Source organism: Haemaphysalis longicornis, unplaced genomic scaffold, assembly GCF_048455015.1.
Source record: "Haemaphysalis longicornis isolate Haplotype H1 unplaced genomic scaffold, Haemaphysalis longicornis Haplotype H1 scaffold_1, whole genome shotgun sequence".
In the NCBI taxonomy this organism is placed as follows: domain Eukaryota; kingdom Metazoa; phylum Arthropoda; class Arachnida; order Ixodida; family Ixodidae; genus Haemaphysalis; species Haemaphysalis longicornis.
Window position 1 is genome coordinate 284,635,732 of NW_027526203.1, and position 19,281 is coordinate 284,655,012.

The following is a 19,281-nucleotide window of genomic DNA, read 5'->3' on the forward strand; positions in this document are numbered from 1 at the left end:
GCACAATTAAAACCCTTTTCTTTAAATAGGGGTGTAATTTCCAAAAATACAGCTTTAGTGAAGCTTTATACGCCATGGCAGGACTGAACTCCTGAAATTTCAAGTCTCTATGTACAGCAGTTTCAGCCGGGCATTGATGAATCCGTCGGTCAGTCAGTCTGAGTTGCACTTGAGAAACCATGACGGCCGGCGTGGGGAACATTTGCCTATGACGGTAGCTTGGAAGGGGAAATCATGCGATGTTTGTTTGAATCACCCTGTCATAGCGTACTTCAGGTCAAGGTTTATGTAGTTTGCTCGGCGTTCAAAATGCCGTAACCAAGACCACAGTTTTTTTCTTTAGTTGTGTCTATTAAGAAATTTCAGCAACCATTGGACAACAAACGTTTATTTCAATGAAGTCATGAACATGTAGCAAACCAACATCAGTTTCAAAACACCGGGTACATGTGTTACATGTACAGTGAAGCACTTCTTTTTGCCAGGTAGTTACGTTCTTGCACTCTCGATCTGCTTTGCTTTTATGTATCAACTACCCGAAAATGCTTAATTGTTTAAACCAGTAGATGCAAAACGTTCCTCAAATAGAATTTTGTTCGACTGCAATGTTCGCGTAAGCCCAGAGCGTGTATTTTACCCCAGTTCGTAATGACTCGTCTTACTTGGGATAGAATCAAAGATCCAGCTACGCATGTGCCAACATGAGAGCGGATGGCACTGCAAGCTATCAACGAACAAGCCGTAGCAAGCGCGGTCATGCCCCATGGATGTGGAGTGAGCTATTTTAAGACTGAATTTCTATGAGCCAGTGCTGCGCAGTGGAGGAGCGAGAAGGCCTGAGTGGACGGTGTCGTCACTCCTGCGATGCTGGCGTGCTAGGAGGTGACGTACTGGGCGGCGCCGTGCTAGGTGGTGCCGTGCTAGGCGGTGCCGCAACGGTCACTTCCTTGAGCTCGGACGCAGCACCGCGGCCGAGTCCCCTCGCCGGTGTCCTGGAAAGCAGACCCGGGGGCCCTGCCGGGGGCCCGACCGAGACCGAGGGTCCGACCGACTGGGCGCCGGCGTGCAGCCTGAGCGTTGCCACGAGCGGGGCGGCACGCTGGATGTCGTTGTCGCTCAGGAACTCCGCCTTGGGGTCGCCGATGTTGGCGTTCAGGTAGTAGAAGTCCTTGGCGTTCTGACACGGCACCGAGTCGTCTTCGTAGGCACAGGTAAGGCTCAGCTGGTTGAACATGGTCTGATTCCCGCACAGGAAACTAAAGTGCTGCATCTCGTGACCGGCCGTCCCCTGAGGGCCCAGCACGTCGTGGCAGACGTGGAACACCTTGCAGTCGTTGTCGATGTCCGCGTAGTAGCCGTCGCCGGGGCACTTGAAGGTCGTCTTCACGGTCCCCAGCAGCAGCTCCGCGCCGTCAGGCAGCGCGTACGCCTCCCGGCGACGCTGCGAGAGGGACGTGCGATGGAATGTTCATTGGATTATGCGGATACGGATAGTTAAGTTCGACATACAATTCGCATTTCCCTCGAAAATTTCGCATTCGGGATTTTGACCATTTGCTTGCGTATGAATATAGGGAATTACGACTGTTTCGAGATCTGGGTAAATTCTGAAGATTTGTAATAACGCGAACATATACTTAATGAGCTAATATCTCGGGGTGCACTGCAAAGTATTTTCCACGGCAGTTGTATTCTTTGTGCAGGAGTGAATCGGGGTACGTTTTGAGCATGAATATACTTACAATGTCGCGTCATTTGTGCCGAAAAAAAAAATCGAGCAGCTTGCATTAGTGGTGCAAGGCTCGAAAAACAGCGGAGATGGGGTCGACCTAGGTTCTACCGGTTTCGCTAAGTTTTGCTAGGCTTTGCTAAGTTAGGTTTCCCGAATTTTTTTTTTAAGCGCACGGCCGCCCGTCGGCTGAGCCTCGCTATCTCTCTTCTTGCGCCAGTGGACCTTTTTTTATGCCGCGCGTTCCCCGAGTAGAGTTGAGCCCCGCTGCGAGGCCGGCTCTCGAGGCTATGGAAGCTGAGCCCGACAAGAGTTGAGCCCTGTTGGGAGGCTAGCGCATGCCCTCCGCTCTTTGCTGACGCGCGCTGCTTTCGCGCTCACCGTCCTCGCCAGGAGGCACAGCGTGCGTCTTGTTTCCTGTTTTTGTGTGTGTGTGTGTGTGTGCTCCGCAGTTAACAGCTCCGCTGTTAAAAAAACTGTTTCTCCGACTGTGTTACGGAGGGGTCATAAGCCTACGTACTTGATAACTCCGTGGCTCACATGGACATGACACAACAAACCAGCACCACACTTTTCGTGTGACGCTTTGGTATTTTTAACGTTTAGTGCTTCAGTGCTGAGCATACCTGTCTTCTACAACCCTTCTTCATTCTTTCCTTTCTCTTTTTTGCCCATTTTCTCTTTCCCACGTGCAGGATAGCAAACTAGGCTCTAGCCAGGTTAACTTTCTTGCCTGCCTGCCTTCTACATACTTCCTTCCTTGGGTGTTTTTAGTGTTCTAACGCGTCGTCAATCGCTAAAAGACATGCATAGTATTTTAGTTTTCTAATTTGAAACGAGCAAATCATAAAAAATCTCATTTCACTACTACATACAATCACATCTAATTGCTGGGAAGTACAATGACCTAAATGTGACGAGGAGCACTGGTATAACCAAACAGCGCCAAATCATGCCGGGCGTCGTCTTCGGGCACTTTCACTTATTAGATATGGAAGCCATGAGAGTGACTTTCGCTGGACCTGTTGCTCAACGTGCGCTCTAATACAATGCTGTGGCTCAGCTTCTCCACAATACACTTGATCCACCAATCCATGCAGCTAACAAAAAAATACTTCGGCGAAGAACTCTGTCCCGCCACTGTGACATCACGCAATGAAGATTGTCAGTATATTATACTTTCATTGCGGGATGCTACAGCCCAGATCGTATTTTTTTACGTAAATTGGGCGCACGTTGCAGCCATTCGCCGAATTCGCTCTGTTGTTGATAAGGCTAACCCACGGGGTTGCCGCACGGCTCGGAAACTGAGCACTGTGACTTGGTTTCTCTACGAAATGGTCTCGTCAGCTGTGGGCAATGAACGGCGTCGCAGTCTAGTTATAGTGCAGCAGAATGAGGCCTGACAGGACAAAACTATGAGTGGCTACCTCTGCGGGGGGCTGAGCAGAGATGAAAGCAATCACAAAAAGATGATTTCGGCACGCGCTGTTCCAAGCAGGAGAAGAAAACAAAAAGAAATCCCGTGCCATCTCCACTAACGTGAAACCTGGGGAGGGGCGAAGCATGCAGTGTATAAGTGTATTCTTGACACCTTGGCATTTCTACCCCCGGAGATGAAACCGTTGGGGGTAGGATTTACAGCTTTGCTGTAAAAGTCTTGTGTTTTTGAAGCACGAAGCGTTCTAGCGCGAGGCGTTGGAAAACGAGTGCCCCGGTGTGTAATTTAGTACACGTCTTTGCCCACGGAGATGAAACGTTCTAGCGCGAGGCGTTGGAAAACGAGTGTCCCGGTGTTTTAGTGCCGTGACTACATGATGCGAGATACGAGGACGACGACAGGAGAGGCCGACAGCCCGAGCCCCTGAGGGGCTTCGCCCCTAATAAAGAAAAACACGCACGCTGTCCCAGTATATAGATGGCGCGCGAGCAGTGGGCATGCGGCAAAATTTAATTGAACAAACCTGCCATGCGTTTATCATGGGAGGAGTGAAAGGGGAGGGGAGATCGTGAGGGAGAAGGGGGAGAGCGGGGAAGGAGGAAGGTGGCAGGGCGGGCAAAATACTGTTGTCTTTCGACGACATTTGCACCGAAGCGAGCAGATACACGGCCACATTTTTATGCTTTTTTTTTTTTCAGTGGTGCACGTACGTTCTTGTCGACTGTGTTCCAGTGCACTCAAAGGAAATCCTGTGGTTAAGCTTCACCCCAATGCACTTGTATGACCAATACATACCGCCAGGCTCCAGCAAAGTGAATTCGGCGATTCAAACGTCGTGAATAGCATTTGACTCGAAAATAGGACCTCCGTTTACATTGCTTCATGCTTGCATCGAGTTACGCCACAGCGCGGGTCGAAATTTCGAACCAAGTCAAACGCTAGACATCGTCATACGCCGAAATTTTCTTTTTGACGGAATAAATTGGTCAGTCGGGTGCATGCGGTGGAGCTAACAACAACGTTGCCTTAGCGTGTGGCTGGAAGGACGCGGGAGATACGCGCATCGTAAAGGTCAGAACAAACTTATTCATCAAAGACGGTTAGAGAAGACGCTAATCAGCGTACGTAACTACTCCAGTTTCTAATTAGGAAACTGCCATGCTTTCCCTTTGAATGACTGTCTTTAGCGCACATATTTATATTGCGAAATTGAACGCAGATAACAAACAATGCTACCTCACTTCACATCCAGCTGAAATACGGCAGTACGGTTACGAAAGGAAGTTTTACAACTTTCTTTGAAACTTTGCAGTTGAAGAGAAATTCGTCCTGTCCCAGGACGATTTTTTTTAGGGGCGAAGCTCCTAAAGCCATGGGTCTGTCCATCCCTTGTGTCTCGTGGTACGTGACCGCCGCATGCTTTCGGAGATGTCGCAAAGTGGGCCGCGTTGCACGCGCAAAAACCGGCTGCAACCGGCAGCGCAAACTCGGCACCGGGAGCGCGAGCTTGTCTGTGTTCGCCAACGGAGGCGCGAGCGCACGTGCACTGCGAGGGGGAGATCACGCAAGAGATCACGCCACGAACGCACGCAGTCGTTCTCGGAGATCGAACGAGACGCAAGGACCTTTGCTCGTTTCCTCTCGTCTTGTTCGGGCACAAGTTCGCCCTAAATAAAAGTTCTTTCTTTACCGTTGTGTCCCATCCTACGTGACAAATTGTGGTGGAGGTGCGGGGTAGTCCTCGATGGCGCGGGGTCTTTCACCAGGTCTGGGCCTGGGAGCATTGACTCCGAAAATAAAAGTTGATTTGTACAATGTACGCACACAGTCTTACGTCTTTCTTAATGATGTAATGGGCGAACTTTCACGGGAGAGTTACGGTTACCGATGATCTCCCCCTCTCGAGCTTCGCCCCACTTATCATCATTCATTCCGTGGATATGGCGTGATTTTTTCAATTTTGAAGTTTCTGAGAAAGCCTTATACCTTTCGTTTGTATTTCATTTCAGGTGACTGCATTTGAGCTGGATGTCAATTTTTTTTCTTCGCAGAAACTCGCACCTTGAGAATTTACCCTAAATCCGGTCGATTAATGGTACCTCACATCATGAAAATCTCGCGTATGATCATGGTTTGAAATAGGTCCGTCCACAGTGCTTCCCCAAATATATTACGCCTCTTAGCTGACATCCCGTCTCCCTGGGGGTCGCCAGACCATTATAAGTTATAATACTGTACTATTTTAGAGACAATCCAGCAAAAAACGAGGTAATATAATGTCATGATTCACGGCTTTTTTCTAGATTAGTCCATCAGGAATATGCCGCCGCACAAAAAACAGTCCATACGCATGCCGATATCCTCTTCCACCGACCGGAACTTGTCGTAAGGTAGCACTGAAGACGTACTTACCCTCACAGTTGGCAACGCCGTCGCCATTCCGAGCAGTGCTGTAAAGTAAGATAAAAAATAGTCCAAAGACGGCGCGCATGGTAATGAAGTTTACATTATGGGAAAGACAGCATCCTACATTAATGTGCTGTCTAAATGTTGACCCAATCTTCATTCACGCTATTTTCGAACAGATCATTGTTTCTTCTTTTTTTTTCACTACAGCGCTTCTGTTCAGTGCGTACTAAGAACGACGGAGAATTTTAATACCCGACCTGTCGTCGTAAAATATGGCTCTCCAGTTATACAAGCGAAGAGCAAGTCGCACTGAAGCCCGACATGGCGAAACTGACAAGAGGCGCAAAATTATTTGGTCAAAATTTTTATCGATTAATAAATCGTCCTCTTATTGTTAAAAAATAAAATTTTCTTTCCAAAAGTGTCAAATTTTCTCAATCTGGATCCGTTTCACGACTTTGAACTGCATTAACCTATGCGTAAGAGTTCACTTCTAAATTGAACTGCAACAACAGGAGGACGCTTGTTATAACACTTAAGGGACGTCGAAACCTCATAAGTTGATAATAAGGCAGAATTCTTTTCTTTTCAGTACTTTCGAACTCACGTTTTACACCCCAAATAACCTCTCTACTGATCGTATCGGCTGGATTTTTGTATTTATTTTTGCATGGAAGTACTAGTGGATGATGTGTGGGGGTGTTTTAAACACATGGAGATTCGGCACCTCCTTTTCTCTTGTTTCAGCAGGTGTGCGCATACTTCTGGCGTTGAATGATACTCGCAAGCTGACTTGCATAAAGTTCGGCGCTCTTTAGTCGAAAGTGTCCTTGTGCCATCAGCACACACACCCATACATTTGCATTGCGTACGTATATCCATGCTGTTTAAACAATTACGTCTCGTGTAGGCTCTCAAGAACACAGCACGCACAGGGACACAATCAACTTTTTTAGCGTTAGTGTTCGCTACATGAAAAACCAATAAAAGTAGTTTTTATTCCTACCAATATGCACTGAACTCAGGTAAAGAACGTCAGGAGCGGTCCTCCTTTCACTCACCTACTGCGACTAGTAACTTCATTGTGTATCTTGGTTTTGTAGCGTCGAGGTTTTCTGCAACAGAAAAAGCAAAACAACACCACTGTGGCGTAAGAATTACGGTTCCTTTTCACACAACGCATAGATAGCGCAGCCAAGCTGCCCCTTATTTTGTCAATGACATCTTAGAAGGAGCTCGAAATGAGGTTGACTCAACCCTTTGTTTCCTTATATGTGAAAAGCAGTATACCTGTAAAGGTGTACGGACCCTACCAGCCTGGTGCAGTATATCGTATGTGATTCAGAGCAGAAAGCACTTCGTGCGCATTGCTCAAGCACTGCGTTGCTTTTTTTTTTTTTTTTTTTTTGTCTTTTCCTTTGAAAAGGTTCTGACATAATTATGTTGCAGCAGTTGAAAGGAAGGTGGCAGTGGTCACGATATTCTTTTTCTCACGATGCATTTGTCAGCAAAGGATGCCTAGAAATCAAGAATGCCGGAAAAATTGTGCAATTGTAACGTTTTCCGAGTTGCAAGTTCTACGCTGCATATGTATGTATGTATGTATGTATGTATGTATGTATGTATGTATGTATGTATGTATGTATGTATGTATGTATGTATGTATGTATGTATGTATGTATGTATGTATGTATGTATGTATGTATGTATGTATGTATGTATGTTGATTGATTGATTGATTGATTGATTGATTGATTGTGGAATTTAATGCGCCGACACTAAACAGGCAATGAGGCGCGCCATAGTGGATGGCTCCGGATTAATTTTGACCACCTGGGTATCTTCAATGTGCCCGGCAATCTCGAACACACGAGCGTCTTCGCTGAGAGAGAAAGAGAAAGATGGCTTATACACCACGTTGCAAGACCATTTCTGAAGGTCAAACAAACGATTGAATCCGCTCATTAGGTGCAAGAACAGAAACCGCTGGTCCACTTCGCCGAGGGGAAGCCGAAGTGCTCGCAGGAGTACTTTAGTATGTTTTAGAAAGAAGACATACACATTTAATTTTTATGTCGCCACAAATGCCCGCATTCTGTTGGCCACGTTCTGCCACTACTCCTTCTTGCAGATTTATTTGTCCCAGTGTATTTCCAACTACTTGCAAAGATCGCTTTGCCAGCACGAACTGCCCTCCCTTCAGCCATATTCCGATTTACCGCAAAACGAGGAGTTCGTTCAGGACTGTTGCTTTCAAACAATTTTGCGATAGATGCGAGTTGTTTACGCCCCTGCGCGTTATTATTGATTAGTAGTAGATTTTTTTCCCACGAAGTGTGCGTCCCATCTAAATCTACTGGTCAGTACCAATAAGAAAATGAAGCATGGTAAAGGGCTCCCAAAACAAGGTGCGCATCTACGTCGAAAAGACGTTGGAATTTGCAGTAGTTTCAGAGGCTCTAGGATTAAGTGACGGCACAACGAAAGCAGCAAGATAGTGCTGTGTTCGTAGAGCTACGTAAGAGCTCCAGAGGACATCAGCACACAACGGCCGTAAATAACTTGTTTGTGCACCGAGGCAGTAATATCTTGTAGCGCCTAAGCACGTGAACAGCTGCGAGCATTAAAGCACACACTCTCTGAGTAAATAGAAAAGAAACTTAAAAATTACTGCGCATTCCCTTCTCCTGACAAACCATTCGTGCCTGTCTTGCATGCACCTTTTGATAAAACTAATCACCCGCGCAAATCTGACTCGCGCAGCCTTCCTAAATATATTACGTGTAGAAATTTCCGCACACCTTCGTTGAATAACCGAGCATTGTAGGAATTGTTGCGCAAACTTTCTCACTAAAAATTCAAGCGCATGTAAAATTTTGTACTGACACTTTGTGCGGCAAGGCAACATGGGTCGTACCCCCCTCTCTTCCAGGGACTCTTCATAATACTGTGAGGGAGGAGGAGCACATTCACGTCTCGGTCCCCCATCCATACCAGCTCAGCAGGGAGGCACAGCCGAGGGTCATTCGCAGGCACAAAAGAAAATGCATGCACCGTACATGCACTGTGGTGCTTTATCGGAATCTACCTGTGTTATCTCGAAAGCGATTGCTATCCACTAGCACATAAACGTACACGTATGTACCACATACATTCACATAAAAGCGTCCGCAGGAAATCTCATGCAAGTTCAGCAATGCTTTCGAAACAACAAATAAAAATCGCGTCAGTCTTAATCGCAATCTTGTGTTATGATTCATGTCGTATTATCGATCTCTAGTTGGTTGTACAGTACAGTAACAAATATAAATGCTTTCCAAAATGCAATCCACAATTCGCATGGGATGAAAAGTAGCTCAGGAGTTTTCCCGCCCTGTCTGTGCAAGAGGTTGTATAATCCTAATTCTGTCTACGGTGAAACTTTCACTCGCAGGCTTGCTGTCTGAATAAGAGGCCGCAGCCTACGGGCGTATTTACTCGACGGCAACCGGATCGCACTTCGCAACCCGTTCACGTAGCCGGTGCGCTCGCGCATGCGGCCAGCCCGACACCTGTCGGCAGCCGTATGAATAGGCTGCAGCCTTCCCCCATCGAATCCATACCCGTAGTTGCGGAGCAGCGCGAGGCGCCAACGGCAAAGGGACACGTCGGCGAAATGCTCACTCATTCTCGATGATCGATCGTGGTCTGAAAACTGCGAGGACGCGCAGACCGTAAAAGCCCCTCATCTCAACTCTGCCTTTCCTTCTTTACGTTGTCGGCTCTGGACAGTTTGCAGCCGGAAGCTGACGCAAGATTCGTGCGCGCACGGTCTCTCGCACCGAATCGGTGCCCAGGCTCCAACAGGCGTGGGGTAACAATGAAACAAGATGTCATTACGTCACGGCGACCTGCCGGAAATCCCCCTGGCTAAACGGCTGGAGCGTGCGACGAGCGAAAATTGCACTCGTCTCTTGTCGACAGCCGGGAATGTGAACGCATGCAATTCTAACCAAGCGCTTTTTTGAGGGCCTAACCCCTGCGGCTCTGACTCACAATATATTCTGCGAACATCACCTCGATAGCACACTTTACTCGCGGACTAGCCTACCACCATATATAAGTTGTTTTTTGAAGACGGTGCACTTTTCTGTTGTGTCGTACGCCGCAGGAGCGATTAGATAGAGCAACCATAACGGTGGACCAAATGTGCCCCAACCCTGCGGAGGTGTTGGAGAAAAGTGCATCTTTGTCCACAGTTGTTCTCCCCGACATCTCTCACCCTTTAGGTCTGCAGATTAGAAGGCAAAACCCAAGACTATTGTGACGGCCTCACCGGATAAGCGCACCTCTTAACACTTCAACAAGGTCAACACTTCCTTGTACTTCCTTTCTTCCACTAGGTTTCAGGACCAGAATTTATCGTCGCCGTCTGTGAACTACCCGGACCAGGTTTGGTGGCCGTATACACGCTACAGGCAGTCTCACAGATTTCTGAAGGCTTCGAGGTGGAGGGCTTGTCGGTTTCCAGTAGACTGGGCCCTTTTTATCAAACCATTTGTACGATACCACGGTGTTGCACTGACGAGGACGTCAAATGCGCGTGTGAGAACTTCAAAGCACGCATTGATATTTTTCCTTTAGCTCTCGCCTAGAAAACGTCAAACTGTTTTAGTTTGGGTTTTTAAACAGGTCAGGAGGGGGAGGACGTTGATAAATCGCAGGGAAAGTCAAAGTCAACTTGCAGCTCGAGGAAGTAACAGAAGACTCCGGAGAGTTTGATGACCCGTCGACGTACATGATCAGCGACCCTGTATTCGTGTTAACCACGCTAAGCCACCGGTGTTTCCACGCACCTACGAAACTGATAACTGTACTGAATAATACGGAGTCATGACGCTTGTACCGGTAAGAAAAATAATCCGACGGGGAAGTGCTGCTTTCGAGTATAATTTTAAAAATATGCCAAACAAAAATAGGCACCTCTTTCCGACAGGATCTGCAGCCAGAAACGAACCGTTATTTTAACACGAAAGTGTTTTACGCCGGGGTCTACTAAGATCTGACTTACATCATATCCGTCACGGAAATGATATCGCCAGAGCAAGCCAAAGAAACGCGGTTGCGCCAGGATTCGAACCGGCTCCTCCGTCGCCGCAACGGGAGGGGCCAGGCGCTTTACCGACTCCGCTACGAGCTGAAGCGCAGATATCCGTATGAACGCGCCACATATATTTTCTATAACCTCTTTTATTTTCATGGTGCTGCCGTCTAAGAGAGGTGAAGCGAAGTAGTGCATCACGATGCGAATGAGCACCGACAGTTGGCGCCAGCTGAGCTCGTCGCAACGCAACCGTCTGCCGTACACTCCCCGGAGCAGGGACGCAGTGGTAGCACATTTGCGAAAGCGATGCGCCAGCAGGTTGTCACTCGCCAAGCACACCCACAAGACAACCCCGCAAATCATGCTCTTTCGCCGCAGCGGGCCGTGAGTTCACCAAACGATTCGCTGGCAGCCTGTTCGGTTTGGTTTGGGAGCGCGTGTGGTTTCATTCGGGTTTACGCAGTGCTCCGGCGCGTGCAATCCAGTGTCTAATGTTGATAACTCTGACGGTGCCCTACCGACGAAATATAAATAGCGATGTGCAAGTTCATATCGATGCAGAATAAACATTCAACTGGTCCTGTGAAGGCACATCTCACTTTCGTGTTTTACCGATTCCTATGAAAGAGTGATCAACCGCATTTTTTGTTGAAACTGAACCCGAACCTGAACCGTTATCTCTATAACCCGCTTATATCAACCGGAACTGAACCGAAAAAATAAATTGCGGTTTCCGTTTCCCGTCGAAACGGTTCGGCCATGCGCTGCTGATGATTCGAAGAAATGCCATTTTAGGCCTCTCTCTTTTACTTGCACCATCAACTGACTTACCTCTACCGCATTTTTCTTCCTCCGACCAATGACAAAAATATGAGCGCTTTCTTCTCAGTCAGAGAATCGGGAAAGGGATGGGAAGCAATGCTAGAAGTCTGTGTTGCCTCTGGTCGCAGGGGAAGAGCCCGAAGGAGGCGCAAGAAGAAATCGCACTGTGCGCGGCATGATGCAATAAAACATCGGCATTGCCCTTCGCAGGCATAGGTCTCGCTCCGACTATAAGGTACGATCAAGCTGTCCACAAGCTTTCTTCACTGCGTCTCGGTGTGGATAAACACCGTAAAACTGCCTACCTGTTCCCTTTCATAGTTTAGTAGTTATGAATAGTAAGCTGTAAGGTCTAACGATAGCGAAGTGTGTTTCCATTTAAAAAAAAAAAGAGGCCACGCCCGCTGTTTTAAAATAATCCATTTGATGACCGAACACGAATAATTTCTGCTTTTCCTTGCAGTCTACAACCATCGAACCGGAACGTCGATTTTGCTCTAGACATTACTTTATTTGTCGGAGCTTTCACGTAATCAGATGTGCCATCATTTCGAAGGCAGAGAGCCTCATGGTGCCTGGTATAACCGTCGGCTTTTTAGGTTACGTAGAGCGCACAAGTTTCCGTATTCTTACAAAGACAATTACAAGTCAAGTTCAAAACTGCCGATAAACGAATTATCTTTTTCCTTGTGCTTGGAAGCACTTCGAAAACTAGTCATAGCCAGCACAGAAAATGTGCAGTGCGTGATTTGCTCTTCGCAGCAGATACTTCTTGTTTCTGATTTGCTTTAGTAGCGCTTTAGTAGCATTTTTGTTAAGCGTGTATCGAATGTGTTCACTCGATAGGAAGCCGGCTGCAAGGAAGCCGGCCAATAGCCACGATTTGGTTTGAGTGACGTCACTTAAGCGGGAAAACAATGGACAGACCTTGAGCGAGTTTCTAAGTTATCTGATGTGCGTAAAGCAGTAATCTTTGTATTGGGTAAGATCGTGGCCCCCTAATATATCTGCTGTATGTGCTTGTTGGCTGCGTTCTAAAAGTATTCCAGGTGTTAACTGAAGTTCTATAAAGAACCCGTATAATCATAATATACGTTGCACAGAAAATAGTTGTCGCATGAAGCGCCGTTTTGCTACTTTTGAAATGAAATTAAGACCTATCCCCAACCTTGAAAGCACTGCGTATTTGGTTTTTGAAGAAAATGAAATGTGCGAAAGGCAGAAGGGACGGGCGCTGTGTCGTTTGTCCAGCGCTCTCCCCCGCTTGCCTTCCCGCGATTCTGCTGTACACAACGCAGACACAAGCGCATACGCAACGGCCTGTTGTGAACGCGCATTTTTATGCGGAAGCTTTCTGTTGATTGTTAGAGGGGTGCCGGCAGCATTCCGTCACGGAGGGCATGAGCGGCATCTCGATGCCAAAGATACCTAAGTCCCTGGTCGGCGCTATTCTTCCGTGGTGTTCCCTGAAACTTTAAACTACACGATTTAATTTTTCAACGCGAGAGCGTTACTGAACATTGAGGGATTTTCCGTGTGCGCTATCAGTCAGGAGCAGCCCGGATCGTCAGGCGTGCCCGCGGATGGACGTCATCACCGCCAACCGGAAACTACAAGGAGAGGCGAGCGCTCTCCTGAAGCTGGAATCGGACGTAGTGACAACGGGAATGCGGCAAGGAGGAGGCGCGCCGATTAGCCGTGTTTTTTTTTTTTTTTTTTTTTTTATCGCCTCTGATGACGGACGCGGTGGGCACGCTGGGCCCAACTTTACTGGCTGGCATTCGGGGGCCGCCGGTAATGCGTCCACTCATCGGATGTCCAGTCTGCGGCATTGCGAAGCGAACACCCTTTGCGCATGAAGGTAAAAAAAATCTAACGTCCCTTTCTGGAAGAAAGATGGCTGGAACTAGAAGCTTTCTTCGATACAAATGCAAAGTCCATTGCGGAAAATTGTGTAAAGTTGACTTTCCTGCAGTGCGTTTTGGCCTGACAACATTGTCATCATTGAGGAATAGAAAGCTTCGCTTTAAAAAGCGAGGTTGATGTTCATGCCACGCAGACGCCCCGTCACCGGAAACTGGTCGAAAGAGCCACCAGTTGTGCTTATCGTGCGGCGGGTGTTGGCTTCTGTCGCAGCCACGTAAACGAGGCCCCCTATCGCTCTCTCAGCTGACCTTCAGCGCTCGGAGACATGAATGATGAATGCACCAGCTCCGTCTCAAAACTCTCCCTTTCCAGCAAAGTTATGCTCAGGCGTCTTATATCATAAGACAAAAGCGCAGGTGTCCTCTTCAGCATTTTATTGTTGTTATTATAATAATTATTGTTTAAGAGATACTACTTTCATGTTACAGATTCAGTGAGCGAATGCATGTAGGGCCCTTTTTGCCGATGATCCGTGCAAGGAAGCAACACAGTCGGTAGGTACCCGGCGTGCACCTCCCACTTTCGCCCTTTTTCTGTTTGAGTGCCACGATGGCCCTGAATTGAACATTACTGAACAAATGGGAGGCCGAAGAAATGATGGTGCAGCAGCAGCCGCAGCAGCGGCGCGGGCCCGATCCTTGCCCTCCCGCGGAACGCGCGGTACGCGAAGGCAAACGAGGCGGGCGGGCATGGAGAAACGAGCCATCAGGGCAGCGCGCGGGGGCCACTTTCTCGGCGGGGGTACCGTTCAATTAGGCCTAGCTTTAACCTCTGCCGCGTTGACCCCGCGCCGGACGACTCGGGGTCGCCCGTCGCCTCGGAGCGCAGACGCGCTGCTTGCCGTCCTCTCCCTGACGCATGCACGGATGCCGCCCTGCTCGGGGGGACCCCGAATCGAGGACGTGGCATGATTGGTCAGCGTCACCGACGGCTGGACGACGCGGTGCTCGTCTTCTTGTCTTTAGATTCCCGCGTCGTTACGAGGGGCCGTGCCGCTGCGCCGATGCAACGGGACGCCCGCCGCCGCCGCCGAACCCCTACGCCGCGGCATCTTTGGTCGGCCCAAGTGGCCTCATTGACGAGGGCGCGTATACGCCGCACAAGCGGTGCACGTGGGCGTTTTAGGTAGGAGCGACAGCTAGCCTAATTAATCTCTTGCTGTTACGCGCGGCAGGCTCACGGAGATTGTCCTCAGGCTTGTGGAATGAGCATTTGTTTCGGCACTTGTCGTTTCAATCACATGATGGGTGACATAATTGAGAAAGAAAGAAAAGGCAATGTGGTGCATAACTACGTGTGGCCATCCCATGTTTTCTTGCAACAGTTGCATCTCAGAAAGAAAGCAGGGCGGGGCCCTCGTCCCCCGGAACCACGAGGACAGAGTGGTGTGGAGGGGATCCGAACCCCGCTCGATTGAGCCATAATCCTGCGCTCCGGGTGCACGAACCGTGGGAATCGTTTGAGACAAAGCGGGTGTGCTGAGGAGCGGCACTATAGCATGCGACCGCAGACGGGGATGGGGATCTGCGAGCCAAAATCCCGCGCCGCGAAGGACGTTCGTGCGGTCGGACGCGTGGAAGAGGAAGGTCGCTTTGTGGTTCATATAATGCATTGGGCTTTGCAAATGTTGTAAATAACACGGTTTTTTCAAATCAAAGCTGTCTATGCCTTACTGAAGGCTTGAATCGTCCGCGCAAAAACGCACCGCAAAAAAGCCAACTTTACAAAATGGGTCTCGCAAAACAGTGACAACTAGTGAAGGCACATCAAGCATCTCAAGAAAAAAAAATGCTTACCGTGGTCGGAATCGAACTTCGGTCCCTCACGTTATGAAGCCGACGCCTACCCGATTGCACTGTTCCGACACGGTCTGATCAATTTGGATTTGGGCTCTGACTTTGAATCAGGTTTCAGAGGAGAAAGCTTCGGGTTTAAACATCTTTCGCTTAAGAAATGGGTTTTGATTTTTAACGGTTATTCTGCTTTAAACTCCGGCCAAAGTGTGACCAATGGCTTGAAAGAATTAATAAGAAAACCCCAAGCTGACAATATAAATCAGTGACACCTCCAAGTATGCTCCCAATCGATAGCGATAAAAAAGGGTACTCCTTGACGTGTTTCCTGCCCATTATCGTATGTTTAACCGCACTTGCACGTGAATTTGAGGCACGTGGCAGGCCACAGGAAGTTTTGACAGAGTGATCAAGATGTCATATTAATTACCGACGAACTCGACTGCTTAGCGTGTACATTCATGGCTTCGCCAGCGCTCGCCGCCATCCTTTACCGGATTACGTTTGGTGCGTAAAATCAGCGCGGGGAAACTTTCAAGCCTGCGTAGGAAGTTTTGGCTGTAACACAAAACCGCAACACACCAGAATGGTTATCGCGTTAAAACGCCCTCAAGTCTCCCTCAGCGCACCACACCTGAATGACCAGTTACTTAGACATATATGGTCGACTACATTCGGCTATATTCGAAAAATATGGTCGGCACCGTGACATTACGCAATCATGATGGCTTGCACTGCTCTGTGACGCCACAGCAGCCGTACCTCACGTTTTCAGCGAAGTCGTTATTAGCGTATTCGTAAAATTTGCGCCCTAGGATAAAGCCACTGGTCATTCAGGTGCATAGTGGCGAAGTAGACCCACGGGAGCTCTGCGAATTGTACCACAAGAAAAAAAAATGATTGGAGCTGGGGTGACACGCCTCGTTTCCATTTGAAGAGGGAGGCGCAAAGTATGAGGGCGCTACCAGTGATCCATACGGAAATGCACCTCAGTCTCATCGGGAAACTAACCCACAGACTGGAGGTACTGAGGCGTTACATGATGCTGCGTGCGGCCTCCGTTTCCGCGTGAGAAGAAAGACCAGAGTAGCAGTAAACAATGGTCTCTACTTGGTAGCCGTAATATAATAATGCGTCGAGAGGTTTTTATCCGCTCGGTTCTGAGCATACACCGCGTGTGAGACAATTGCTTTATTTCAGTCATTGAGACTGCTTCTTTACGGGGAGTGGGATATACGTCATGGACTTTTATTTTTGGGCAGTCATATGTTATTAGGTGTTCTAAAAAAAATCAGCTGCGCAGTACGAACGACCGAAAGTGATGATCAGACCAGGCGAGGGCCTGGTTACTTCATCATTCCTTTCCCACGTGGTAGTTCAAAAGAGCAATGTGATCTGACATTAAGTTCCGGGAATCGAAGGTGGCTCGCGCAATAGGCCCATTCTCGATTTACCCGAAATATCGCTTAGTCCATCGTAGAGCCGTGCGCTTGAAGACCATGACAAAAATGCAAGGTAAATATGTCGGAGGAGGCCCTTCGCCCTGTTTAACCTGGGCTTTTGGGGCTCACATTTGTGAAACATCGCAGCGCTCGTCGTAAATCGCCACGAGAATCTATTCATTGAAGCCGACGGACGAACAAGGCGTTGCGTCACACTGGAAGGGAGTTTTGTTGCACGGTCCCTTGGGCGCGATACGAGGTACTTGGAAGCTTCCAGGCCATTCCTTACGCGAAACGAAATGCGCGGGGTCGGCCGGGATATCGCGCAACGCCAGAGACACTGACTGCAGGTGTGCACAGCAAACTGACTGGGCGTCGTGTGGCCACGTGGGCACTAACTCATGGCTCGACGTCGTCGTCCGGTGCGCTTTGCCGCACTGTCCACGCAGTGCAGCGAGAGTCGCCCTTGGACGAGATGTGTGCCATACTGGGCGACACTGCATTCCGCCGTGCTGCTGCTGCCGCAGGGTTAGGTCGGCCGTCGATGCCCGCGCGCCTCTCCTTGACCTAACCAATGTGGGTCGCGCCGAGGACGGCTGGGCGACAAAGGCTCCCAGACACGTGCCAACGCGGCTCCTCCTTTGCATGTGGCACGCGCGAAGCGCTAAGTCCCGCGTATTTCGGTCCGCTGCCCGATACAAAGGGCCGAGAGTGCCGTCGCGGAGATCAAGCGCCGATCCCCAGCAAAAAGCGTGAAACGACCCGGACAATGGAATAGGAAGCCGGCAACGAGGCGCACGTCGCTCGTGCGCTGGGCGAGGTCGCGCGGGGTGCGTTCAAGGCGCGTCTGGATGCCATTCACGACGCGACGGGCGGCGATGCGCGGATCGGCCGGATATTTTGAAACCTTACTTTAGGGACGCGGCGGCGTGTTCTTCTTTGACCCCCACCATTTCTCTCTCTCTCTCTCTCTCTCTCTCTCTCTCTCTCTCTCTCTCTCTCTCTCTCTCTCTCTCTCTCTCTCTCTCTCTCTCTCTCTCTCTCTCTCTCTCTCTCTCTCTCTCTCTCTCTCTCTCTCTCTTCTGCGTCACATTGCCTGTACGTGTAAGAAGAATACGAGGGGACAGCGACATCCCTGCCCCGAGGCAGCGAAACGTTACATTGAAGCCTTGTGAAACGCCATCACCGATCTCCGCGATCGGAGCAACCCTCCATCTGCACGCAAGAAAATATAAATAAATAAATACAGCGGAGATATCTACACCTACACTTGCTGCACAGTTTTAGCTTTTGTTCCAAATTCTCGCGCTCTGCCACGTAGGTTAAGATGGCGGTGCAATTAGCCGGTGGTATAATGCCTATTACAAATGGAGACCTTGTGTAAACAGTAATAAGCAGAGAAAACCGTTGATAGTTCGTAACCTCCCTCGCGGGTACACCTAAAACTAATTCGGGAGTATGTTTCATCAAAATTTACTACATGATCAATCGGAATATATTTATACCCGCTGTTCGGCGGGTTTCTTCGTCGTTAGAGTGTGTGACCTCTAAGGTGCTTCAAAGAATAAATTAATGAAGCTCTGCTATACAGTTCGAGTGAATGCGAAAACCGAACTGAGCCGCCAACCGATCGTGATTCCCGGCGGAGTCACTTTGTCACGCTAGCTTAGTCAGTGCTCACGGCAACGTCCGTCAGGACACACGTTCAGCGTCGCGAAGACAAGGGAGCTGGGACAGTTTTGTCTGGTGCTCCCTTCGAGAAAGATACCCGTAGTCGCAAGCTTAGCCCATTCGGCTGCCTGTGGTGTCGGCCCTTAACATATTACATGCGGAGAAATTCTACGGTGTCTTCGTCGTCAGTGACCATGACCATTTACGGCTTTTTTCTAAAGAAATTCGTAATTTCCAAGAATTTAGTTGATAATGCAGTCAGTTGCAGCAATCGAACCCAGGGCTCACGAGGGGCTGGTGTGCTACCAACTGGGCCGTTTCGTTGTTGCGTTTAAAGGTTAATGAAGACCAGTTAGTTAGACCCAGGAAACAGAGCAAAATAAACTGTTCAAAAAATTCGCTTGAAGAGAAGTTGTGAGAATTCAACTTGGTACTTACGGAATCTGGACGATTTACTAAATGGGCTAAATACGACCGTGAGATTCAATCATTGCGCTATGAGTAAGGCTGATGGAAGAATTCAGAGGAAAAATACTCTTCAGTGAAGGTGTAACCGATAATGAGATGTTTATGCAATGCATCGGCGGTTTTTGCACGTATCAGGGTGCGTTCCACGCGAAATAATGCTGCGCATTTTGATCGCAATGAACGAGGTCTTTTAGACTCCACTTTTGTATCTGAAAAAAACCAATAAGCAAAAGTGCGGCGCACGTTAAAGATCCCCAGGTGGTCAAAATTAATCCGGAGCCCTCCACTACGGTGCGCCTCATCGCCTTCGCTGCTTCGGCGCGTTAAACCCTACAATCAATCAATCAATAAGCAAAAGTGTCGAATAAAACTGGGAGACTCATTTTTAGCAACTGTTCACGATAAACTGTGTATACCAATGCGCATACTGCTCTAGCCACTTGTTCTTGACACGCCCACCTTATCGCGACGAAGCACAAGTGCATGTGAATGCTACA

General features: G+C 48.7%; 1 protein-coding gene across 1 annotated transcript in view; it reads right to left on the bottom strand.

The window, feature by feature from the left end:
- Nucleotides 1-379: 379 nt before the first annotated feature.
- Nucleotides 380-19,281, bottom strand: part of LOC144169833 (uncharacterized) — a 29,480-nt gene continuing 10,578 nt past the window's right edge. The window contains exons 2-4 of the mRNA XM_077699201.1: nucleotides 6,641-6,694; nucleotides 5,583-5,620; nucleotides 380-1,441 (exon numbers count right to left, since the gene is read on the bottom strand). Coding sequence (XP_077555327.1) covers nucleotides 854-1,441; nucleotides 5,583-5,620; nucleotides 6,641-6,662 — 648 coding nt within the window. The 5' untranslated portion in view covers nucleotides 6,663-6,694 and the 3' untranslated portion in view covers nucleotides 380-853. The remainder of the gene's footprint in view (nucleotides 1,442-5,582; nucleotides 5,621-6,640; nucleotides 6,695-19,281) is intronic.